The sequence below is a fragment of the Agelaius phoeniceus genome, chromosome 25 (assembly GCF_051311805.1).
Source record: "Agelaius phoeniceus isolate bAgePho1 chromosome 25, bAgePho1.hap1, whole genome shotgun sequence".
Classification (NCBI taxonomy): domain Eukaryota; kingdom Metazoa; phylum Chordata; class Aves; order Passeriformes; family Icteridae; genus Agelaius; species Agelaius phoeniceus.
The window spans coordinates 6,294,012-6,319,005 of record NC_135289.1 but is presented as its reverse complement, the minus strand read 5'-3'; the positions used below and the strand labels follow the sequence as shown (position 1 = coordinate 6,319,005).

At 60.1% G+C, this 24,994-nt stretch overlaps 1 protein-coding gene across 1 annotated transcript; it reads right to left on the bottom strand.

Moving 5' to 3' along the window:
* Positions 1-909: 909 nt before the first annotated feature.
* SYT2 (synaptotagmin 2) lies at positions 910-23,849 on the bottom strand. The gene is made up of 9 exons (XM_054648827.2): positions 23,613-23,849; positions 9,925-10,107; positions 9,618-9,787; positions 8,202-8,318; positions 7,822-7,989; positions 7,505-7,672; positions 6,979-7,096; positions 5,640-5,773; positions 910-4,855 (listed from the first exon to the last, which is right to left on the bottom strand). The coding sequence occupies exons 2-9, from the start codon at positions 10,088-10,090 to the stop codon at positions 4,649-4,651; spliced, it is 1,248 nt and encodes a 415-aa protein (XP_054504802.1). The 5' UTR covers positions 10,091-10,107; positions 23,613-23,849; the 3' UTR covers positions 910-4,648.
* Between the last annotated feature and the right edge of the window lie 1,145 nt (positions 23,850-24,994).

Sequence of the window (24,994 nt, the reverse complement as noted above, 5' to 3'; positions counted from 1 at the left end):
CTGAAAAGCACCCACCAGTGGGAAGGTAAAACAGGAGAGGGTCCCATCTCCTCCATGACATCACACTGGGGATCAGGCCCATTTCCCACTCTGGTGGCAAGCCCTGGTTTTGCTCAGAAGTTTGGTCAGCACAAAGTGTGGCACAGGCAGGAGGTGGTGTCACATCTGGGAACCTCTGTCTCGGGTGAGGCTGCTGGAACCTCCATGTGTTCCAGTCTTTGGAGGTGGTTGGTGCAGGCTGAGTTCTTCCCTTAGGGCTGGTGGAGCAGGATGCGACTGTGGGCCAGACTCAGTGTGCTGGGCACCAAGAATTCTGTGGGGACCTTTGGTATTTCCCACCTGTGCCCCAGGTCTGGTCCAGCCTCGCTCAGCTGGGGTTCAAGGCTGCCCAGAGCACAAGTCAGAGGGAGCTGGGGGGGCAGAGCCTGGAGAAAAGGAGGCTCAGGGGGGACCTTGTGGCTCTGCACAACTCCTGACAGGAGGGGACAGCCGGGTGATGTTGGGCTCTGCTCCCAGGAACAGGGACAGAACAGGAGAAAATGGCCTCAGGTTGTGCCAGGGGAGGTTTAGGTTGGATACTGGGGAGAAATTCTTCCCTGAAAAGGTTGTCAGGGCCTGGCACAGCTGCCCAGGGCAGCAGCAAAGTCACCATCCCTGGAAGTGTTCAAATGGTTGTGAATGTGACACCTGGGACATGGTTCAGTGGTAAACGTAGCAGTGCTGGGTTAGCACTTGAACTCCACGATCTTAGAGAGCCTTTCCAACTTAAGTGATTTCATGATTCTGTGTTTTGGGGGACCTGGGCCCTTGTGGGGTTCCACCCACACCTCCCTCCCTCCAGCATCCCTGGGATCACTGCCCTGGCTCTTGCCCCTCATGCCCCAGCAGCAAGACCAGAAGGGAACCAGCTCCTTTCAGCTCGTTTCTTTAATAAGGAGACGTAAATCATTACAAAATAACCATCAAACGATCAGAGACGGAACGACAGAGTCCACACGAGGGGAAGGGGCATTAAAAGCAGCTTCCGCCGGAGCCGAGCGCTGCGGGGCTGGCACGGTCCGAGCGGGGCCGGCACCGCCGCTCCAAGGGTGGCCGAGCCTGCGACTCCCAAAGGAGCCGGCTCCTCCCTCCCAGACCGGGAGAAAAAAGGAAAAGGAACCCGAGCCTGTTGCCAAGACTCGTGGATTCACTTCCTTTGGTACCCCCGGGAGCATCCCCGTGGCACAGCCGGGTTTGCTCCGCGATGCCGCCAGGAGAGGGAAGTGCCAGCCCTCGTCCCCAAAACAGAAACCACCGGCTGGGCATGGCAGAAATAACCCAAATTGCTCCGAAAAGCCTTTTCACCACCAGCAGGTCGACCCCAACATCTGTGCCCAGCGTTGTCCCGTCCCCTGGCCCGGGTGACAGCGGCACCCAAGGGCAGCGAGGCGCGGCCGCTGCGGCTCCCGGCAGCCCGAGCCCCACGAAACCGGGGGGACACACGGGGGAAGGGGGTCACGGCTCACCGCGGGCCTGTCCCCGTGGGGTCCCGCTGCACCGTGCTCTAATATGGCTTCTAAAGTTGCTCTGACGGTGAAATGCACCAACGCGACACAGGACACCGAAGCCACGATGTTGCTGCTACCCGGCCATGGGACAAACGCGACAAGACACAGGAACACGACACACATGGACGCCACGGCCGCGGCGGTGATAGCTCACTCTCCGCTGGCGGATCGGGCTTGGCATGCTTTGCTTCTTGGCATTATTTTCTTCTTTTATATGATTTAATCGGGGATTTTAATTTTAATTGGGGTAGGGGGGGAGAATCAGGGCGGTGGAGAGCTCTCGAGCGATGGGTTTTGGTCGTCGCCGCCTCCGTGGCGGAGCCGGAGATGGGGACGGCAGTGGCGGGGCGGTGGCAGCGCCGCTGGGCTGGGGCCATGCTGCTGCTGCTGCTACGTGGCTGCATCGCATGCACTGCTCGTGGTATATACAGCTATGTCTCCATATAATTTACCTACACACAGCTAAGGGGCGGGTCAGAGGCAGCGCAGATGGCTTCAGGATGTTGGTTGGTTTTCCCTTTTTTATTAAAAAAAAATTAAATCATGTATTAAAATCACAGTCTTCCCCCTCCCCCAAAGGCTTAAAGAGTCTGAGTGGAAAGCAGCCAGGTGGGATCCCCACTCCTGGCCTGGATCCCCAGACCCCGGCTGATGCAGTGGGTCTGGGGGCAGGGGGGAGCACAGGAGGAGATGCACCTGGGGTGTGCAGGTGTGATGTGCAGATGTGCAGATGTGCAGGTGTGCAGGTGTGCAGGTGTGCAGGTGTGATGTGCAGGTGTGCAGGTGTGCAGGTGTGATGTGCAGGTGTGATGTGCAGGTGTGCAGATGTGCAGGTGTGATGTGCAGGTGTGCAGGTGTGATGTGCAGGTGTGCAGGTGTGATGTGCAGGTGTACACACCTCCACCTGCTTCCCTGGGAAGGCTGCAGGGCCATGCACACTTGCTGGCTGCAAACAAGGATTTCAGTGCTTTTTCTAATTCCTCCTCTTTTAGCCCATTCCATGTAAGGCAAATGCCCCCACACACCCCACACTCCCTCTCCCCCAAGGCCTGGATGGACCACAAAGTGAGACTGAGTCCTACCAGTGCTCCTGACCATGGGGCATCAGCCCTTCTCCAGCTCCCCATTATTAAAAGCATCCCAAGACTTCTTCTCCCTTTGGCTACAGGGGCAGGGCAGGACTCCATCTGTTGACACTGACACATCCATTAGGAAAAGGGACTAATTAAAGCTGGAGATGGCCCTGAGAGACCACTGGCTGGATGACCCCTGCAGACCCAGCATGGCCCCAGTGCCCCCTTCACCAGGGCATAGCCAAGTGCAGCTGCAGTGGTGGTGGAGGTGGTCATTAGAGGTCCCTGTCCAACATCTCCTTCCCACACTGCAGCTTGGCCACTCGAGCCCCAAACCTCCCCAGATGGAGATGTCCTGCCCTGGGGACCTGTCCCAGAGCTGCACAACCCTCCAGGGACGGGGGCTGGTCCCACGTCCCTTTGAACCCCTTGAGCCAAGTTTCAAACCTGGTGATTGCCACCAAGTGTCCCATTGTCTCCCCACCTCTGGAGAGGGCCAGGATGCCCTTTGGGAAGTCAGAGCTGTGGGAGCTGCTAAAGCATCCAACAGCACTGGCATGAGCTCAGTTTTGGCACTGTGTCCCTGGGCCTGGGTCCCAGCCCAGATGTTGAACCCCCAGAGCAGCATCCCCAGTGCCAGCACATCCCTGGGGCTCAACCCTTCACTGCTGCAGTGCTGGAACCCCCAGCACTGAGTCCAGGGATGCCAAAAGGAGCAGAGTGTGAGGCTGCTGTGGGGCTGGAGCTGGGACAGGGACATGAACTAACATCAGTGCTCCAGTACAGACTGGACTGCACTGGGCAGGGCTGCTGGACCCTCTCCCAGCTGCAGAGAACTGTGTTGGCTTTCTGGCTCAGAGGCTTTTCTGGGACAGTGGGAGAAGTAGCCTAGAGAAGCTCTTAGCCACTGTCAGGGTCATGGATATGGCTTATACCCCAAGGGGAGCAGGATGGGGTGGGTTTAACAGCCAATGGCCTGGTGGGGAGTAGCAGCTCATGGGGCTCGGGGGCTGTGGTCCCTTGTTGGCCCCAGGCTTGCTCTTGCCATCCCCACCCACAGCAGGTGATGGGGCTGGAGCTCCCCATGGCCCCCTGGCTGCCCTGAGGCTGGGGTGCCCACAGCAGTGATGGGACATGCAATGGACAGTCCCTGGGGAGACACCTGGTACAGCTCTGGGGAGCTGCCCCCATCACATCTGGAGACCTCTCGTTGTAAACCTGCCTCATGGAAGCATTTTGATCTATGGGATTCACCAAGCATGGTGGGACACAGATGCAAATCACCCAGCGCTGCCCCTCTGGGGACAAAACAGAGGTTGTGGTGCTGCTGGTGGTGGTGATCCACACAGTGCTGCTGGTGCATCCACATGTCACCCTGTGTCTCCTTGGAGCAGCCTTCCTGAGGCTCCCTGTGCCCAGACTGGCCTCCACAGCTCCTGCTGCAACACTGAGGGCTCGACACCCCACCACCACAGCAGGATCCATGGCCCCTGCAAGCCTCTCCTCAAAGAACCCAAGCCTGGAGCTGGCCAGGGGCTCTCAGCCTTCCTTGGGGAGGGCCAGGGGGAGGCACCTGGGTCTCTTCAGAGGGTCTTCTGCACGATTTTTCTGTCTCACTGCTGGTCATGCCCCAACCAAGCACAGTGGGTCTGGTCATCTCACACCATCAGGCTCCAGCATCACCTCCACACAACGTTCCACGGTTCCCCACGTGATCCTAAGGGCAGGATGGTGGCAGCAATGCTGCAGGCTGGTGACACAGCTGCTGGGGAAGGTCCCAGGTGTGCTGCTGGCTTTGCACTGGGAAGGGATGGCGAGCAGAGGCAATGGGACATGCAGCAGAAGGGAGCGATGCCGAAGAACAAAAAGAACCATCCATGTCTTTAACCTCTTCCCCTGGAAGCTATTGGGACTGCCTGGATACCCTTCCAGAGGCATCGAAGGGCATTTCAGCTTGGAACAGAACAAAAACCAAAAGGAAGGTTGCAGAACTGAGGTATCAGTAGCTCTGGGTGAGCTGTCCGCAGACTATTTGTTCTTGCCAAGAGCTGCATCCACCTCCTCCTCCGGCTTGAGCGAGTGCCACTGCGCGATGGGCCGCCGCGGGTTGGCCAGCATGTCGGACCAGTGCCGCAGCTCCGTGCCCGTCGAATTCAAGCCCGTGAAGATCTTGCCAATGGCCTCGTTCTTCCCCAGCTTGTCATAGTCCAGCACTGTGATGACCACTTGCACTTTCTAAAGGAGGAAACCTTGTTTAGAGGGCTGGGAAGGTGCGGTGGCCATGACAGCTGCCTAGCCCCAGGGTGCCCCAAGGATCCCCCAAGGATGAGCCCCCAGAAGAAGCAATGAAAATCTCTAGCAAATGTGAAGAAAACATTCTTAAACCATCTCTTTAAGATAGTGAACTTCCCCTTTTAGGATTCAAACTGCTGCTGGATGTTATATCTGAGAAAATCTCAGTTTTCTTGTATTAGATTTTACTATAGCTACATTTGGCCCATTTCAGGGCAGGGCCCCATCCCTGCTTCCTTCATGTCCTCTGAGGAGTGCAGAGCTCAGTGGGGGCCCAGCTCATCCTGAGCTGATTCACCTGGGAAAGGTCACCAAGGTGGGGTGTGGGGCTGGGCAAGAGCTGTGGGCTACTGGGCTACCAAGGGGCATGTGCAGGGACTTGCACAGGACATGGAGGGGCAGAAGGCAGTGGCCAAGAGTCCAAAATGCCCCCAGGACCACCCTGTTATGCTTAGGGTGAGCACTGTAGGATCAGAAGCAGAGGAAAACCCAATTTCAGCTGTGATCTGGGTTGGGGTTCACCTCCCATGGGTGCTGCCCAGCCTCCCACCTCTGACCCCACACCAGCTGCCCTCAGCATCAGCCCAGGCCCCAGATGAGACTGGAAGAATCTCCTGGGTGACCAGACCAGGAGCTCAACAGGAACAGCTCAGGCTACTGGAGGGCTGGGATGAGGGCTCAGGCAGCTTTAGGACATCTTCCATCCCAGGGTAGTCATCAAACAAACCTGTATCTGCTCAAAGGGGATCTCAAAGCTGAAGGACTCATTGAAGTAGGGGTTCAGGGTCTTCTTCTTGACTGTGGTCTTCTTCTTCTTCAACCTCTTGCCATTCTGCAGCAGGTGGATCTTCACGTAGGGATCTGGGGGTCAGGATGGGGCATTAGCCAGGGCTGAGGTGCCCTGGGGGTACCCCTGGGGATACCCCTGGGACACCTCCTGCTCCCAGGAAACATCTCAACCCAGAGTGAGGGAGAGACTGCCCTGAGTAAAGACGGTCAAGGTTTGTGGTTGGATGCCAAAGACAAAATGGTTGGGCTGGAGAAGATTTGTGGGAGCAACTGGCCAAGGGATGGAGCTCTTCTGCATCCAGCAGAACTGGGGAAGGGTCTGGAGAATCAGGAGAGTGAGGAGAGGCTGAAGGAGCTGGGGAGCTCAGCCTGGAGAAAAGAAGGCTCAGGGGGACCTTCTCATTCTCCACAACTCCCTGACAGGAGGGGGCAGCCAGGGGGCTCAGGCTCTGCTCCCATGGAACAAGGGACAGGAAAAGAGGACACAGCCTCAAGCTGAGACAGGGGAGGTTCAGGTTGGACATCAGGAAGAATTTGTTTATGGAAAGGATGGTCAGGCACTGGAATTGCCCAGAGAGGTGGTGGAGTCCCCATCCTTGGAGCTGCCCAAGCAATGCCTGGACATGGCACTCAGTGCTCTGGTCTGGGTGACAAGGTGGGGACTGGGCACAAGTTGAACTCGATGGTCCTGGAGGTCTTTTCCAACCGTAATGATTCTGGGATTCTGTGCTGTGGGGCCCCTTGTAGGAAGGCAGGGGACAGCAGAGTGACAACTGGCCTGTCAGGTGAGTGACATTGGGTGGGCTCTGGCCTGACCCCTGTTTCTGGAGCAGGAAAGCCCATAATAATGCTGAATCCTTCCAGCCATGCAGGTACTGCTCTTGTCATGGTTAAAGCACGTCTGGAGAGAGCTGAGGACCCCTGGGCACAGAGCTCAGCCCTAGGATGGGCCTGGGAAGACACTTTAGGCACAAAACATGCTGGCAACCAAGGTCCCCAGCCACGAGGTCAAGGAGGAGCAGGAGCAAATGGCACCTCCCAGGTCCTGCAGCATCCTGGGGGACCAGGTTTGAAGGGTCCTTCCCAAGAGTCAGGGATGCATCCCATGCCCATTTCCCCTCATCCCCCAGCCAGACCTGGGGCTGCCTCCAAGGCATGAGGAGGCCCTGGGGGCTCTCCCAAGCTCTGCCAGACAGGTGGCCCCAGAGTCCTTTCCCACAGAGGATGCTGAGAGCCCCCAGCAGGGCAGGGGAAGGCTGCCCCTGAGCAACACCCACCTGAGAGGCCCCCAACATCCATTTTCTTCAGGTTCTTGGCTTCCAGGATGCAGACAGTGAGCTTCCCGGCCGTGGGCACGTACCGCAGGGAGATGCAGATGTCTCCCAGCTTCTCTGGCTGCCAAGCAGAGCAAGGAGGGGAGATCAAAGCCTCACCAGTGCCTGGGACTCCAGTGGTTGGACACAATCACACATGCAGGTCCCCCCCAAACCCTGCTCAGTCCAGGCACAAGCTGGCACCCTGTGCACCAACACAAGAGTTTGATCACCAGGTCCAGGACATGCTAGGCCCAGCACAGCACTCAAGATATTTTAGTCTTGATGTTTTTGTTATATAAACATTTTCACAGAGAGGATCAACAGGTCAGATCCCAGTAATGACTGTCAGGATGTTCATGGTACCCTGGTGGGACCCCACAGTGAGTGGGACCCTGAGCTGTGGGATGGCCCTGAAAGCAGAGCTCACCCCGTGGCCAGCCCCCATCCCAGGCCCCCAGCCAGGGGTTCAGCTGTGGGCTGCTCTCACCTCCTCCTTCTCTCCACTCTGCAGGTCCCGCCACTCCTCGATGGGCTGGCCCAGGTCCACTGTGTTCATGGGCACCTTCACCTCCCCGATGATGTCGTGCTTGGAGAAGCGATCGAAGTCGTAGATGGCCATCACCAGCGTCTTCCCACCCAGCTCCTGGTAGGGCACCTGCACAAAGGGACAGCAACCAGGCTGCAAGGGGGACCCTGAGCCAGGACCACCTGCTCCTGGAAGGGAGAGGCAGCACACAGGGCTGCTACAGCCAGGGGAAGGACTGGAGGGGGAGACAAGGTCCTTGTTATGGATGCAGGGCTCACCTTGAAGGTGAAGGTCTCATTGAAGGCAGGGTTGAGGGTCTTCTTCTGCACTTTGGTCTCATATTTTTTCTTCTTGTCAGGGAGCAGGAACACCTTGACGTATGGGTCTGAGGTGCCACCCATGTCCAAAGCTGGCAGTTCAGCAGCTTGGAGGATCCCCACTGTGAGCTGGAAGGGCAGAGGAGTCCTCAGTGAGACAGCCCAGCCATGCACTGCAGCTGCCAAGGGTTCGTCTCCAGTCCAGCATGGGGCAGGACTTCTCTGACACAGCACCCAGCTCCTCCTTCCCTCGTGTGCCTCCCAGGTCCAGCACAGATTCTCCTCTCAACTCCCCCCCAGGCAAACCCCACTCCTCAGCTGAGCCCCAGCCCCTCCATCACCTGGTTTGCCTGGAAATCATAGTCCAGTGAGAACTGCAGCTTGCCCAGGTTCTCTGGCTCCTTCTCCTCTTCCTCACCTTCCCCCTCTGTCAGACCCGTCTCTGCATCATCGTCATCCTGTTGGTCCTGCAATGGCAGCCAGGTCCAGCTCAGCAGGACAGACACAGCCCAGCAGCCCCAGCCCCACAGCCCCGGCACCTCAGCACCCCAACCCTCCTGGTGTCTCAACAGCCAGGTTCTCCCCACCAGAGGGAGGGGGACCCACGTGCTGGGGACAGGAAGCACAGACAGAGCAGGCTGGGGTGGCACTGGGGGTGGCACTGGGGGTGGCACTGGGGATGACACAGCCACGCAGCTCCCAGGGAGGCCCCGGTGCTGATCCAGCCAAAATGACAGGGGGGCTGCCAGGGGTGCCAGGACAAGGGATTGACTGCAGTGGAGGGAGTTTTGGTGCTTACAGCTGGTGGGTCCTGTGCCCCCAGCCCGTGCTTGGAGGAGCACCACAGCCAGAGCTAAGGACTTGTCAGGGCCATTTCCAGGCTTTGTAGGCTCAGAAATAGATTGTCCCCAGGAAATCCACCCCTCTTCCTGCCTCTCCAAGCACAGTCCTTGGGGTGGGAGTCCCAGCTCCTTGCCCCCTCTTTGCTCCTTACCCCCTCCCCAGTCCCCCATCCCACCCAGAGGCAGATGATGAAGGAGGCTCATGGTGACACTTACGTGGAGGGTGTCCCCAGGCAGAGGCAGCCAGGGCAGGACAGCGAGGGCACCGTGGGCAAAGAGAGACACAGACACTGTGTTACACAGACACTGAGGGACCTGGCAGGGTGGGGGATCAGAGCTTGTGCCACCTGGGGATCTCACCTCACACCTGCCCCCTCTCCTGCTCCAGTCCTGTCTGCATGCCCATGGTGCCCACATGGCTCTGAAGAGCAGGAACAGATACCCAATTTCTCCCACCCCCTCCAAATGGCCATGGATCAAGGCCATTGAAATGGCTGGGGTGGCCCCAAGCCTGTGGGTACCAAAGCCTGCCTTGGGCTGGCCACCAGGATGAGTTACCAGCACCTGCCACTTCACCGCAGGCGTTTTGGGGATCCCAAACTGCCCGGTGTTCTGGCCTGGTGGGCCTCCCCTCTCAGCTAAAGGCACAGAGAAATGAGTCTGACCCAGAGGGAGGTGGGATTAAATCAACATTTCCTGGCTCGGGTGAAGCATTGGCAGGTCCAGGCCAGCTTGAGCCTGGTCCATCTGGGCCACCAGACACTGGAAGAGGACAGTGCTGCTGTCCCAGGTCCTGGCTCCATCCTGGGGTCCTGGTGGCTCCATCCCAATCTGCTGCCTGGTCTATGAGTGCCCTGACACAGTCCATAACTCAGCCAGAGGGGCTGTTGGCCAAGCAGCCCAGGAGGACATCACCTGGTTGCCTGACTTCATGTCCTTCATGTTCATGGCATTCTTCATGCCTTTGCCCTTCTCCTTCTTGTTCTTCTTCTTCTTGCAGCAGCACTTCTTGCAGATGCAGAAGCAGCAGGTGAGGATGAGGAGTCCGGCCACGACAGCGATGGCGATGAGGGCCCAGGGTGGCACTGTGGGTGAAAGCCAGTGTCCTGGTCAGCCCTGCAGCTCCCTCCCAGCCACCCAAAACCTTGTTCCACAGGTTCTACTGGGACCAGTGTGGTGGGGAGGTCATCAGGAGGGTAACACCTGGAAAGGAGCTACTCACAGGGGATCTTGTTGAGCTCATTCATGAACTTGTCCCTCAGCTTGGTGAACATGTCCTCCTTGCTCTCGCCCGGCCCCGCAGCCTCCGTGGAGTTCTCCATGGTGCTCATGGGCAGCGTGCTGGCCGTGGCCTCCGGGGCCATCATGGACGCTTGCTTGAACGTCATGGTGGGCCAGGGGCTCCCTGGAACACATCACCCACTGGTCACACAGCCCTGCTGCCCCCACTCCTGCCCAGTGTCCCCAGGACAGCCCCTGCATGGGCAGCGGGGCTGCACCAGGACACCTCATCTTCTGCTAGAGGGGCACAGACCCAATGGCTGTGAGAGGTCATCTGGATCCCTCACAAGCCATGGGAAGCCCAGTTTGCCCCTGGGTTTCCTGGTCCTTGACATCTCCAAAGCCACTGGGAGCATCACCCAGCCCTGCATCAATGATGGTGCCAGCTCTGAGGCTCCTGGGGACAATGGGGACATTCCTGGGAGGAGTTCACCTGGCACGGCCCCTTGGGATGAGAGGAGGGGGTTTGCATCCCCAGGAGAGAAGAATGAGATCAGCTGGGACAAATGCAGCCCTCCCATCTCCTCCTTTTCTCAGGCAGGGATCCCAGGCATGGGACACCTACAGGGACTCAGCAATGATGTGGGACCTCAGGACTTGCTCCCAGCCCCAGGGTAGCTTCCAAGTCTGGGAACAGCAGCAAAACTGCTCTTCTGCCAGCCCCCAGGGAGCTTTGGCAGGGCACAATTTGAGGATGGATGGAAGCAGGGAAGAGCTGGCTCTACACAGCAGTGGCAGGTTCAGTGTGCAGGTCAATGGGTCAACCCACATGTCACGGGTACCATGTCCTGGGTGCCACACCTCCCAGCCCCACAGGGCTCCCCTGGCCAGCTCTGCTCCTCCATGGATCCAGGGAAGGTGTTCAGGTCACAAACAGCCCAAGAGGCTCTGCACCCCCTCCACAGCCCAGCTGGGTCTGAGCACCCACCAAGGATGGGCACAGCCATCGTCCTGTAAATGTGGCTTTGACTCCTGCAGGCAAACCTGGTACAAAGTACCCCCAGAACCCCAGCTCCAGCCCCAAAGTGCCTCCTTGTGGAAAGCAGCTTGCAAGAGAAGACCAAAGCAGGGAACAATGCCAGGGAATGCAGAGTGCCAGTGGGGTTAAGGAGAACACCAGGCTCTCCAGCAGGGGAAGCAGGTACAGCAGGATCACTGATAACCCAGGAAGGAGTTTCTGGGGACAGGTGAGCTGTGGCTTGAGTGCACCCCCTTCCTTGCATCTCTTCTTTCCTCCTCACCCTCAAGAAGCCTCTCAGTCAGAGCATCATCCCCTGGGCCCAGGTGCTCCTCTGCCTTTCCTGCAGAACTTGGGAAAGAGTGCTCTCATCTCAAAAAAGGCAGCTAGAGAGACCTGGGGGCGTTGCTGTCCCGAAGTGACACTGCTGTGTGTCTCTGGCCACCTCGCAGGTGAATCAAGCACTGAATTACCCAGTGTGTGGCTCCACCCCTGGACACCTTCCTCCTGCACCCCTGCTCTGGGGGAACGTGGTGTGGGGGTCTAGGGGGGCCCCCATGAGGCAGAGACAGTCCTTCACACAACAAAATGGGATTATGTGACTCCCACCTAGGCAAGGTCCCTGCTGCAGCTTTGTCACCCTTGGCCACAGTCACCTTCCCACCCCACCGAGGGGCTGTCACAGCCCAAACACCAGCAGCATCAGCATCACCTAGCCCTGGCACTGGGGGCTGGAGCAGGAGGCTGGAGGTCCCCCATAACCCCCACATCCTTCTTGGGATGAACCAGGAGCTGCTGCATTTAACCCCTGTGTTGGGGAAGATGGAACAGGAAAGCCTTATAAATATGATTGCTTGGCAAAAGATTTTGAGAATATGGAAACTATAAGCGAGATTGAAATGAAAGCAAGCTTTGAGATCCCTCAGTTACTGAACAACTGGAAAACAATGGTGTGGCCAGCTGAAGGTGATCCCCTTTTGATGGAACAACACCCTCTGCTTGCAGACAGGCCCAAGGGTCAGAGCAGACCCTGCCAGCTTGGCAGAAGGGGCTCAAAGGGGAGTGTCTGTGTGTGTGCACGGGGAGTGTCTGTGTGTGTGCACAGGGAGTGTCTGTGCATGTCCACGGGGAGTGTCTGTGTGTGTGCAAGGGGAGTGTCTGTGTGTGTGCGAGTGTCTGTGTGTGTGCACAGGGAGTGTCTGTGTGTGTGCACAGGGAGTGTCTGTGCATGTGTGTCCAGGGAGTGTCTGTGTGTGTGCGAGTGTCTGTGTGTGTGCACAGGGAGTGTCTGTGCATGTGTGTCCAGGGAGTGTCTGTGCGTGTCCACGGGGAGTGTCTGTGTGTGTGCACGGGGAGTGTCTGTGTGTGTCCACGGGGAGTGTCTGTGTGTGTGCAGAGGGAGTGTCTGTGTGTGTGCGAGTGTCTGTACATGTGCACGGGGAGTGTCTGTGCGTGGCTGCACACGGGGGGAAATGGAGGTGTAGGCATGGCCATGCACTTGTGCAAGCAGGTGTGTGTGGAACATGCAAATGTGTGAAGGTGTGGACGCTTGTGCAAGGTGTGTGCACAGGGTATGGGAGTGTGTGTGTGTGTGTGTGTGTGTGTGTGTGTGTGTGTGTGTGTGTTTGTGTGTGTGTGTAAACGTGCACAGGGTATGTAAATGCTCGTGCACAGTGTGTGTGTGTGAATACTCGTGCTCAGGTGTGTGCCTGTGGCTGTGCACAGGTGCGAGCATACCTCTCCGGGGCTGTGTGTGAGTGCCCCGGGGCTGTGTGTGAGTGCCCCGGGGCTGTGTGTGGGTGCACAGGCAGGCAGTGTGTGCCCGGGGCTGTCCCCGGGGCTGTCTCCGGGGCCGTGCACATCCGCCCGGGCTGTGTTGCCTGTCCCCTCAGGCAGGGCCCGTGTGGCTGTGCACACCAGCCGTGTGTGTGCGTGTGCCCACCCGTGCGAGGCAGTGCCCGCAGCCCGTGCAAGGCTTGCACACACCCACACAGCCCCGAGTGCCCGGGGGGCTGTGGGGCACAGATGCAGCCCAGGCCCTTATCCAGGGAACTGCTGCTTCGGGGGCTGCTGCGGAAACTCTGCGGGGCTGCCCGGGGCTGGGGGCTGCCGGCAGCCTCAGGCCTCGCTGGAGGGGCTGCTTTTGAACCGGGCAACCTAATCAGCATCACTAATTGCTCCCTTGTGGTGCTCAGCGGGCGCTGGCAGAGCTGAGGCCCGGGAGGTGCCTGCGGGGAGCCAGGCAATGGAGGCCCTGTTGCTGCTCCCCTCACCCGAGCACCCCACAGGCCCTGCCATGGGGCGGGGGCTGATCCTGCCCCCAGGCGGGGGCACCAGGCTTTGATCTGCCTCCTGCAGGGACGGGGCAGGGCAGGGCAGTGCCGTGGGGCAGCCGGGGAGCGAGGGGAGGCTGCGAGGGCAGGGAGGGGGGCACTCTGTGGGGCACGGAGAGCAGCCAGCGGGGCACTGTGATCTCGGAGATGCCCCCTCAGCTCCAGGTCCCAGTCCCCACGGTGCCTCACTGGGTGTCCCCGGGCACACTCCGTGTCCCCAGCAGGCACAGGCGGGCAGCCCAACCCCTCAGCTGTGGGGGCAGAGCTGCTGCCAGCCCAGGGCTCAGATTCTCAGGGGTGGGGGCCCGTCCCGGCCGCCTTGTCCCAGTCCCGGCCCCTTCCCCGGCAGCGGGCGGGGGCCGTGCGGGCACGGCTGCGGCACTGCATTGCAGTCCTGCTCCGGCTCCGCTGCCTGCTTGGGCTTTTTTTTTTTTTTTCCATTCCTTTTGCAATTTTTTCCCCTCCTCTTTGCAAGTTGCGGCAGCCGCTGGCGAGGAGCCGAGGGCCGGCGGTGCGGGTGGAAAGGGAGCTCGGCCCCCGCAATCGCCACCGCACCCCCGAACCCCGCTGGGCTGCCCCTGCCGAGGACTCGCTGCCGTTCTTCAAGTTTCCTCTTTATTCTGCCTGGTTTGGAGTTGTTCCCCGCCAACCCCCACTGCTCCCGTCCCTCCCCCCGCCAAGATCGCAGGTTAGGGACATAAAGAAAATATGAGGGTTATAATTAACCATTTCTATCAGTCCTTGGCCGAAGAACAAGCGTAGGTTAAGGCATCATGAATAAATTCTGGCTAGGAAGGGGCCCCTTGCTGCCTTGCTGGGGATCTCCCAGCCCATCCGTGGGGTGCAGCATCCATCAGGGGAGGGTGATGGGAATGCACCCCATGGGAATGCACTGCACCCCTCCCCCCACAAAAGCCCCCACAGGAGCTCCCCATGGAGCAGGACAGGCGGCAGCTGCTGCAGAGACCCACAGGGGCAGCGCGTGGGGAGGGTTAGCATCACCCATGCGCCTCCATTACACTGCCCCCGCGGTGTGGGGGTCCCCACAGCCCCCCAGCTGCCACCTCTGCCCCCACAGGGCTTTATCTTGCTCCGTGTTGCTCCAGCCCCACAGTGTGTAACCCTGAACCCCACTAACCCATCACCCCCACGGTGCATTTCTCCCCTAATGCACCCCCTGCAGCCCCCAATGCCTCATCCTGCACGCTTCAGTGCAGCACCCCAAATCCACCACTGCAGCACATCCCATATCCTGTGCCTGCAGCATTTCCCAGACCCCCTGACCTATCACCCCAGCCCCATTCCTTGCATGCACCTGCATGCTGCACCACCCTCAGAGCCCCTGAACCCCGTCTGCACCCCACACTGTGTTACCCGGTACCCCTCAGGCAGTGTCCCCCAGCTGCAAACATCTGGCCTAGGACGCCCCGGCGCTGGATCCAGCGAGCTCCCTCCAGGCTCAGCCCCCAAACTGGCCCCAGGTGTCCATCCCCCCTCCCCACGGTGAAGCTGATACTGAACCCCGAGAAACTGCACTGAGCTCCAAACCAGCCCTTCCTGGTGCAAACCTCCCTGGCTCCATCGCTGGTTTTAGGGAGCAGAGGGGGTGGGGGTGTCCCCCCTTTCACCTGCACACATTCCATTTGCTGCATTCCGTTTGCTGGCACCACCCCAAGGTCTGGCGGGATGCAAATCCCAGGCTGGAGCCGGCAATCCCATGCCCATCCATCCCCAGGGCATCCCCTGGGTACAGAAAAGCAGTTTAGACCCTGAAATATCCCCTTCCTGAGCCCTTCATCCCTCCTCCTCCTCCTCCTCCTCCATCAAAGACTCCATCCCAAAGACCACCCCCCTTGCTGCTGCAGCACCTGGCACAAAAAGGGGATTTGGGGTTTCTCCAGAGGTGGTTATCATGGGTATCCCCTGCCCCAGCAGTAGCTCTCTGTCTGGGTGGGATGGGGAAGGATGGAGGGGGGGAGTCACTGGCTGGGGGGGCTTTGAGGATCTCTCTTCAGCCAGGATGTTCTGCCAAGGACCAGACCCGGGGTGAGAATCTGGGGATGCACAGAAGGACTGGGATGTCCCTGGACACAGCAGCTCAGTCCCCATCAGGGTGAGGCTTTGGGGGAATGCAGCTGCTCCTCTGCAGGGGCAGCAGGAACCTCCCCCTCCAGCAGCAGGAACCTCTCCCCTCCAGGAAGGTGAAGGCCGCGGGGATGATGGAGAGCAGCAACAGCAACAAATGAGGATTAATGAGGCTGAGGCAGCAATTAGCAGCAGCGGTGCTGACCCAGCATGGGCTGGGTGTGGGAAGGCACGGGGGGGTCCCAGCTCTGGCCCCCCCAGCCCAGAGGGATGAAGTGTCCCAGGGAAACCCTGACCTGGGGGAAACTCGTTAGCTAAGGAAGGGTGGCTGTGGGCCCAGAGGGAAGAGTTATTGCTCCTTTAGGGGATGGCAAAGCCAGGTCTGAGCTGTCCTGCTCGGACAGGGATGTGGGAACCCCTCAGACCTCTACAAACGAGGAGCTGAGCCCTAAACTGTGCTGCAGTGTGCCAGGGCTTGGGCTTGTATGGTCATGAATGAAAATCCTGAGCCAGTTTCAAGGTAAGACCTCTCCCATCCCAAAGCCAGCAGGAAGCCTGGGCCCTGCAGAGCCTGCACAATCCTGCAGTGCAGCCCGAGGGCAAGCAGAGATCCCAGAGTACAGCTGGGATACTTGCCAGTGCCCCATCTGGATTTTGATGCCAACAGGTGTTTTGTTTCTGGGGTCAGGAGCTGGAGGGGGAGATCCCATCCCTGCTGGAGCCATGGCACAGTGCCCGGGCATCCCTGGGCAGGCACAGCTGCTCCCCAGCGCTCCCACCGGCCTAAGTGGGACACGGAGGGGACACGCTGGGCCCGAGGTTCAGCTCACAGCAGTGAGACAGGAGACTCTAATTAAGGCAAAAACATCATTTGGCTTCTAATGGTCATTTAATTAACAGCAATCCCAGGCAAGGGATGTGTGAAGGCACCAGACCAAAAGGTCAGGGAGGAGGGAGGGCAGGGGGTGCTGGGTAGGGAGATGCTGCAGGACCCTGCTGCAAAGGGACTCTGCAACAGCCCAGCAAGCTGTGGAATCTCATCCCTGCTCCCCTTGCCCAGCCCCAGCACAACACTACAGCAGCTGCATCAGCAGTGCCACATCAGACCCTCAGCACCCAGCATGGTGGAGCAGCTCCAAAGGCTTGGGGAACACTTTCCCCCAGAATCTCCCCACATTCCCACCTTGATTCACTGTGCTGAGGGCAAGGGGAGTCTCTGCTCCCCCAGCTCCACATTTTTCAAGGGAGGGTATTCCTACAGCTGAGGGGTGTGATTCTAGTAGCCAGTGGCACCACAGGACCTGAGCTGCTGGGACATCACCCTCACAGGGACATATGTTCCTGTCCCCAAACCCATGCAGGAGCAGGTGCTGCTGGCAAGATACCCCCACTCTCCAAGGGAAACTGAGGCACAGCATGGGAAGCAGCGTCCTGAGAGAGGAAATCCCTGAGCAGGGCTGAAGCTCAGCATTCCCCCCGCTCTGAGTGTGCCAGTGACGGCCACCAGACCTCACTGGGACCCCCAGCACTGCTCCCCATCCTGCAGGGTCTAGCAGCATCTCTGGATGGTACCAGAGCTGGCCAGCACCCTCCTCCCAGCAGGACACACTTCACTCCTGGCCTCATCAACTCCCTAATTAAAACTAATGACTTGCTGGAGTTCAGCAGCCCCAGACTCTTCCCCAGGGATGAGGAATCCGAGGAGGGCACCCCACTGCCCAGCTCGGGATCAGCTCCTGCCTCACTGCCCACAGCTGGAATCTGGGCTCCTCATCATGGAGCCCCTCGCCTCAAGGAAAAAAACTCAGCCCCCTGGCTCATGAGGGGGAGCTTGTAAAATAAAAAATTTAAAACTGATGGTGGTTTTGTAGCCAGTGCTTGCCTGTGAGAGAGGATCTGTGTTACTCACAGCAAACCCAAGCGAGGTCTAGCAGTAAATGCAGCCTTAAGGCAGCCTTTGTCCATCATCTGGGTTCCAGATTGATGGCTGCTGGTGTTCCCAAGCCAAACCATCAGCTCCTGCTGCCACGAGTCTCCCACTGGTTGGACACCTGAAGGTCAGTATGGGGAAGGGATGATCCCACCCTGCCCTGCTCGCTCCTGTGCATCTCCTCCTGCAAAGCACCCCCCAGCCAACACCCACCAGGTACTGGGGAGCTTCTCAGCAATGGCAGGGCCCCCCAGAGCATTGTGACTCAGGAGATGGCAGGTTTGTCCCTATCCAGGGACACCTCCCTGCATGGGGACCACCAACACCAGGGTGCCCAGTGAGGCAGCTCAGGGATTTTCTGTTCCTTTGCCTCTAAAATCAGAACAGCAATGAGGAGGAATGGGGAACAAGGCCAGTGACAGCCCTCAATGCCAGCGCCCACCTCAGAGGAGGGAAGGACCCACTGCTGGGCACTCAGAGCCCTGCCTGGCACCCAGAGGTGCTGGTGCCCCAAAGTCCACTTTTTCTAGAGTGATCAGGCCCTGGGTCTCGTTTGCAGCTGCCCCAGAAAGGAAGGGCAGGACAGAGCTGTGCTGGGACTGGTGTCAGGGCTCCTGCAGGAGCTGGGGCAGATGCTGCCACAGCCACTGCCACCTGAAATTTGGGTGCAAAGGGACTGATGAGCACCTTGTCCCCCTCTCCACTGTGGCTCTCTGCTTCGCATTCTCTCCCATCACTGCTGCTCTGCTCTTTCATCCCACAGGAATGCTGCAGAGGCTGCAGGCACCATTCACCACCAGCACTTCCTCCAGAGGGTTTTGGCTTATGCCATGTGCCACCATGGCACACGCAGAAAAGGCAGCTGGGGATGCTGGACACCACATCCTGAGCTGTGGGGACACAGCTGTTGCCAAGGCCAGCAGGGCATATGGAGCATCCCACATGGCACTGACCACTGCCACAGCAAACCACCAGGCTCAGCCGAACCCCAGGCAGCTCACTCAGTCCACCCTTGGCACACAGAGTCATGAATGGCCAAAGAAGCCTCCCAAAAACAGGTTCCAGGTGCTGGCAGAGCCCAGCCCACCCCCCAGCTCTGTGATGCCAGAGCAGCAGTGCCTTGCTCTGAAGGCAACACGAGAGCAGCTAAATAGGGCACCAGATGGTGATGGGCTGAGCTGCCCTGGCACTCTGGAGCCACCACAGAGCCAAGAGCTCCAAGTTCTGCCCTCCCGGGTGGGCACCATGCTGCTGGCACCACGGCCACACTGCCAGCACTCCCGGCCATGGCTCTGTGCCACGCTGATGGCTCCAGATCAGCAGGGGAGGAGAGCAAAGGAGCCAGGTCAGCTCCTGGGGAGGAGCCAGGAGCGGCTCCAGGAGCAGGGCGAGACGCGGAGATCGATCCCAGACGGAGCAGGGAGGGCACGCCCCGTGTGCTCCCAGCTCAGAGCATGGCTGAAAGAAGCAGGCACAGGCCACCAGGGGCTATTTCCAGGGGAGGCTCCGGGGAGATCTCCACAGCTCCCAGCCAAGCCCGGTGTTCCTGGTGTTAGAATCCAGGAAACCACCTTCCATCCCTGGGGAGCTCCCAGCAATGCTCATCCCCCTCCTCCCTGTCAGCCTGGGCTCAGTCCCCCAGGACTGGATCCTGTGGGAGCAATGCTGGTGCTGCTTGCCCAGCTCCAAGGCACAGAGAGCCCAGAGGCAGGGTAGAGCTCTGTGTCCCCAGGGCCTCCCAGCCTTGTGGCATTTGGGGTGGCAAAGGGAATGGAGGAAGCACAATGACAGGATCAGCAAGGACACAGCACCACAGCAGCCCAGGGGATTTTGCTGTGGCACAAAGCCCCACCAAGGCCAGGACACAGGACTGACTTCCATGAATAAACCTTGTGCAGATGGACAAATGTCACTGGGAGAGCCGGGGCACAGCTGGGGTGGTGAGCACAGCCCCTGAACACCACAGGGGAGTCACCTGTCCCTGCCCAGCCCCTCTAAACTGCATCCCTGTGTGACTCCAAGTGTTTTGTCAGCACAAGCACAGCAGCACACACTGTCAGGGCTGCACAGAGGAGCTGCTCCACCAGTGCATCCTGGAGAAGGTTGTTCCTCCCCTGGAAAAACCAGATGCAAAGCACCCCAGTTCCTGAACTGGTGTTGGTGGTCACCATCCCTTCCAAGGGTCCCCCATGGCCAGGCCCACACCACTCCACCAGGAGGTCTCTGCTGGGCTCTCCCGTGGCACAGAGCAGTGGCTGAGCTGGCACAGCCCCACACAGCACCAGGCAGGGGCTGTGCCAGGCTCTTGGCAGTGGTGCCACCATGCTGCATGGGCAGAGTGGGCATTCAGGCACTAACCCAGCTCTGCCAGGCCTCAGCTCCAGGAGAAAACCCTGGGACTCCCCTGGGAACAGAGCAAGACAGCAACAGAGCCCGCAGGGAGCTTGTAAATTCATGCATGGCCCTGAAATTTGGGGTTGTTTTCTTCCTTGAATCCTCTGCTCAAGCCCGGTGGGAGCTGTGGTGTCACTTGGGGCTCCCCAGAACCAGCAGCCCTCAGTCCCAGCATGTCCCCAGGGACACCCTGTGTCCTGCAGGAGAAGGTAGGAGGCATCTCCCTGGGACGATGCTAACCAGTTTGGAGGCTGACCCCACCTCCATGGTGTTTTGGTGGAATTGCTGTGGTGTGAGGCACCACATGAGGCTCACAGGAGTCAGGGATGCCTCATCCCATGCCAGCACTACCAGAAGTCAGCTGCCAGATCATCTCTGCTGTGCCCAAACCAGCCTGGCACACAGGCATGTCACACTCTCTGCTGCTCACAGACACCCCCAATGCCCATGGCCCGGCCCCAGAGCAGCTCCCCAGGTCCCTGGCAGCAGGACAGTCCCCCCAGGCCACCTCCAGTTCAGCCCAGACTCAGGGCTTGGACTACCCCATCACAACCCACAGCACCCACCTACACCAGCACCACAAGCATCCACTTTGCTCCTGGTCTCCCCATATCCCCAGGGATGCACAAGCCCAGAGTCCACATCTGCTGCACCCTGCAGGGCTGGGAAAAACTGGGGAGCATGAAACACCCCAGATTAACTAAAACACACCAGCTTTCCTTAAGATGCACAAGGAGAAGGACACCCTGTCAGTGCCAGAAGTACCTTCCAGGCCGGTGGGGCCACAGCCAGTGGGGATGGGTTTGGTGCAACAGTCAGACAAATTCCTGTGTGGGAGAGTGGGATGTGGCTCCAGACAGCAGGAATTTGGCACAGCCCAGCACTGCCAGAGCTGGCTGCAGTCAACCCTCCCAAAGCACCAGCACCAGGAGAACCACCCTGGGGGAACAGACTCTGCTGACCAGCAGCTAAATTCAGGGACAACACAATTCCTACTCCAAACACCAGATCTGATGAAACATCACAACTTCCAGCAGGCAGGAAGCAATGGAGCAGGTGGCCCCACTGGGATGTGGCAGCCCCCAATCTCAGCAGGAGACACCAGGATCCCACACCCCAGGGCTGACAGGAATGGGCCAGCACCATCCCCAGCAGCAGGATTACACCAGTGTGGGGCATTCAGATTCCAGACGCACGCTGCCTAATTTACGGTTTAATTAATAAATGGGGAATTATGCCAAGTTTATCCAATACTTTTGGACGTGTGATGTTATCAAAATCCCATTACTGATGAAGGAAGGCATGAAGAGCAAAATTAGCTTTGGCATCTGAAACAGTTCAGTCAATGCGATAACACAATTATTAGGGCTAATAATCAAAGAGCGCTTTGGGGAGCGCAGGCTCAGGCAGGAGCTGAGCTGAGGGCATGAGCTGGGGAAGAGCCGGGTGCTCACCCAGGAGGGAAAGGCCGACCACAGCCAAGGGCAAAAGCTTTTTGCTGATTGCACTTCCCGGCGGCTCCAGGTAACTGGCACAGGGAAGGTGCTGGTGGCCACCAGGCTGAGGAGGAGCACGGCCGGGCACAGTGCCGAGCTGCACTGCCAGGAGTAGGGAATTAAAAAATCCAGGATTTTAAACCAGTGGGCACTGGGTCCCATCTGTACACTGGGCATTGATCCTGCTGGAGGACATCACGGCTGCCAGCTCGCAGCTCTGCGCAGCCTGGGGAAGGAGAAATTCCAGTCGTAATGAGGAGCCGCAGTCATCCGGCTCCCAGAGCTGGGACTTTGCCAAAACCATGGTGAACTGGAGGAAGGGCGTGTGGGGGAGTGGGAGTCCCAGCTCACTTCAGTGGCCTCGAGCTCCAGCCAGTGACCATCCCTGGGGCTTATGGAGCAGGAGGCAGCTCCCATGGGAGCAGTCAGCAGCAAATGCCACAGTGGCTGTTTGGAAATCCCTCTGCCATGGATATATAATATATATCCATCTACATGTATATACAGGGTCTGTATGACTGTATTTGTGTGTCCTCCCTCCTCTGGGACCGTGGGTGCTGTGGGCAGTGGGATGCAGAGCCAGCACACAGTGCCACGGGTGCTGCTCAGCGCCGCTGCCACGCCGGGCTCAGGCAGCGAGGGACGCGTCCTCGCCCTGCAGAATCGGGGGCACCAGGGCTTCAGGCTGGCTCCCGGCAAGCAGGGCAGGGGTGCTCACCAGGGGAGGCCGGGCAAGGTGCCAGGGGATCGGGCAAGGTCAGACCCATTCCTGCACTACACCCATAAGCAAGGAGGAGACATGGCATCACTCCGAGAGGTGCTCGGGTTTGGGGGCGCGGGGGTGCTGTGCTGAGCTGTGCTGTTCTCAAGCAGCTCAGGTGACTCCCACTGCCACTGCTGGCCTCAATGACCTTGGGTGTATCACCTCCCCCTTGATGTCTCACTCAACCTGCACACAGACCACCGCAAACCGCACTTTCTCCCACCCAAACCCTGCGACCAAAAGCACCCGCACGCAGCGCATCGAGGGCGAAGAGCGCCGGGGATGCCCCAGGGGTGCCCCGGGGGTCCGGCAGCCCCGGCAGCGCGCTATCTGCTATCTGCTAGCGAGCAATAATGCAGCAGGCTGGAGACTCCTGCCGGTGGCTGCGCTGCCGCTCGGTGCGTGCAGGAGTAGCACCGCTGCAGCAGCAGCTCGCGTACCAGCCAGCCTGCGCTCAGGACTGAAGTTTTGCTGCAGCAGAGGAGCAGGCGGGGAGTCCAGCAGCGCCCTGCAGCTCCACAGCGCAAGAGGCTGTGCTGTCGGACACTCTGCAGTGGGTGACACCCACAGCACCCCGGCCGCTCTCTCTCGGAGGACAGAAGAGCGCTGCGCCAAGGAGCGCCCGAGCAGAGAGAAACAGAGGCGCTGATACAGTTGGAGACCACGAAGCAATGGGTGACACAGACTTGTCCCCCCCCTCTCTGTGCCACAGTCACCTTGCAACGCTGCCTGTCCCCTGCGCAATTTGCAGAGCTCCTTTGGGATCACTCTTTAAAACTAGGCTGAGGGGAGCAGCGATGTGCTGAGCACAGCGAGGGCTGCGGCACCCCGGTGTGACATCCCCGGCGCCGGACCGAACCCCTCCTGTGCACGGCTGCACCCTGACGGCACCCAGCCAGCGTGGGGAGTGCTGGAGGATCCCGGAGATGGTGCAGCCACGGCGGGGGAATCCAGACGGAGGGTCTGCCTGGAGCTGGCTCCTGGCCAGGCCGCTACGAAGAAGCAGTCAGTGCAGCGGGGCTTGTAGCTGCCCACGCTGGGGCCACGCCGCTCCCGGGTTCCCAGCACCAGGGTGGGTTCCCCGCAATGCTGCGGGAACAGCCCCGCGCCCCCGCCACTCCCGGGGCCAGCACCCCAAGGGCACCCATGTGGGGCATCCGCAGGGATGAGGAGCTGGAGCATCCCGCAGCGCCCAGAGGGCACCTTTGACCCGGCGGCACCGCGCGGCATCCTCGGGGTAGCCCCGCACTCCCAGGGGGTCTCACGCTTTCGGGAGAGTCCCCACGCCCCTGGGCGCTCCCCGCCAGCTCCGCAGCCTCCTGCAGCACTCGCCGCCCCCCTCTCGATCCCTCCAGGCTCCGTCCCCAGCCGCCTTCTGGGCGCAGTCCCCCACGAGCAGCCTCCGAGCGGTGGGCAGCTCTGGGACCCGTGTCCCGGGATGGGTTCCCGGGAAAAGCGCAGGTCCCTGCCCTGCTCCCGGCACCGGGACTCGGCGAGGTGCACTACCCGGTGCCCACGGCGAGTACTCCATCCCACCCCACGGGGGACGATCGCATCTCGGGTGGCGGCGCCGGAACGGGCTCGGCGAGAGCTCGGGCAGCCCCGTCCCGCATGGTCCGCGCCGCTGCGGCACCGGGGAAACTTCGGCGGGAGTGCGGGCGGGCACTTACCGGCCGGGGCGGGAGCGGAGCGGTGCTGTGCGGTGCTGTGCGGTGCTGTGCCGTGCTGTGCCGTGCTGTGCCGTGCGGTCCGGGAGAGCAGCGCTCGGCGCGGGGCGGGCGGGAAGGGAGCGGTCGGTGCGGTCGGTGCCGGGCGGGCGGCGGGACCTGCGCGGCGCTGCGGCAGCCCCGGCCCCTCCGGGCTCGCGTGCGGCGGCTCCGCGAGGCTCCTCCCGCCACCGGGAGGCCCCGCCCGCGGCCCCGCCCGCGCACCGGGGCTCGTGCGGGAGCGGCACCGCCCGCGGGCGTCCGGGCACCGGCACCGGGCACCCCATGGGGCCACCTCATACCTGGCACCGGGCACCCCATGGGGCCACCTCATACCTGGCACCGGGCACCCCATGGGGTCACCTCATACCTGGCACCGGGCACCCCATGGGGTCACCTCATACCTGGCACCGGGCACCCCATGGGGCCACCTCATACCTGGCACCGGGCACCCCATGGGGTCACCTCATACCTGGCACCGGGCACCGGGAAACCCCCACTGGGGTCACCTCGCACCGGGCTCTTCACATCAGCACCGAGCACGGGCACTGGGCACAGGCGTTGGGGTCACCTCACACACAGCACTGGCACCTGGCGCTGACACCAGGGACTGCCAGCAGGCCCCTCATACCGGACACTGATACTGGGCACCAGCACCAAACACTTCACGTCCATCACCTCGCACTGGTCACGCATGCTGGTCCCTTCTCACCAGTGACCTTGCGCCGATCGCCACCCGCCAGTCACCCACCACTGCCGCCACCACCGCCACACGGACCTGCCAGGTCCTGCTGCGGCCACAGGAGAGAGGCACTGGAGGCAGCTGAGGTGGTGGCACCTCCATCGTGCCTCCCCCCAGATCCAGAGGGCTCCTGGGAACCCAGGTTTGGTTTTAGAGCCAAAACATCAGGAAAAAGCTGATGGGATACAAGCGAGGAGCCCGGGCAGGGAGCAGAGGACAGTGGGGGGACAGCTTTGCCCCTGCTGTGGGATCCCCTTCCCATCAACGGAGTCTTCAATGGGAAAAGGGAGTCCTTGGACACTCCTTACTCCTCATACATGAGCCAGGGACAGGGACCCTGGGGGTTCACCCCAAACCATCCCAGCTGAGGTTCTGCCAGCTCCATTCCAGCAGACCCTGGTCCCAGTGTTGCAGCCAGAGCATCTGAACTACACTGGGAGGGGGCCGGCTGCTCCAGCCGCTCCAGCCAGACGCACTCTGGAGAGGTGGTGCCTGGAGCAGGGAGGGCATCCCGAGGTTCCAGCCCAGCTGGGAGCTGCATCACCCAAAACCACTGCACACCCTAGTTTTGCTGCAGCAAAACCCCCTCCCAACCTTGCACCAG

Coding starts and splice junctions, on each gene's coding strand:
- SYT2 (XM_054648827.2), bottom strand. CDS start 10,090: ATGACGTTCAAGCAAGCGTCCATGATGGCCCCGGAGGCCACGGCCAGC. Junction 7,673..7,821: donor ATGAGACCTTCACCTTCAAG/GTGAGCCCTGCA, acceptor CCCTTTGTGCAG/GTGCCCTACCAGGAGCTGGG. Junction 4,856..5,639: donor TCCCCTTTGAGCAGATACAG/GTTTGTTTGATG, acceptor TTCCTCCTTTAG/AAAGTGCAAGTGGTCATCAC.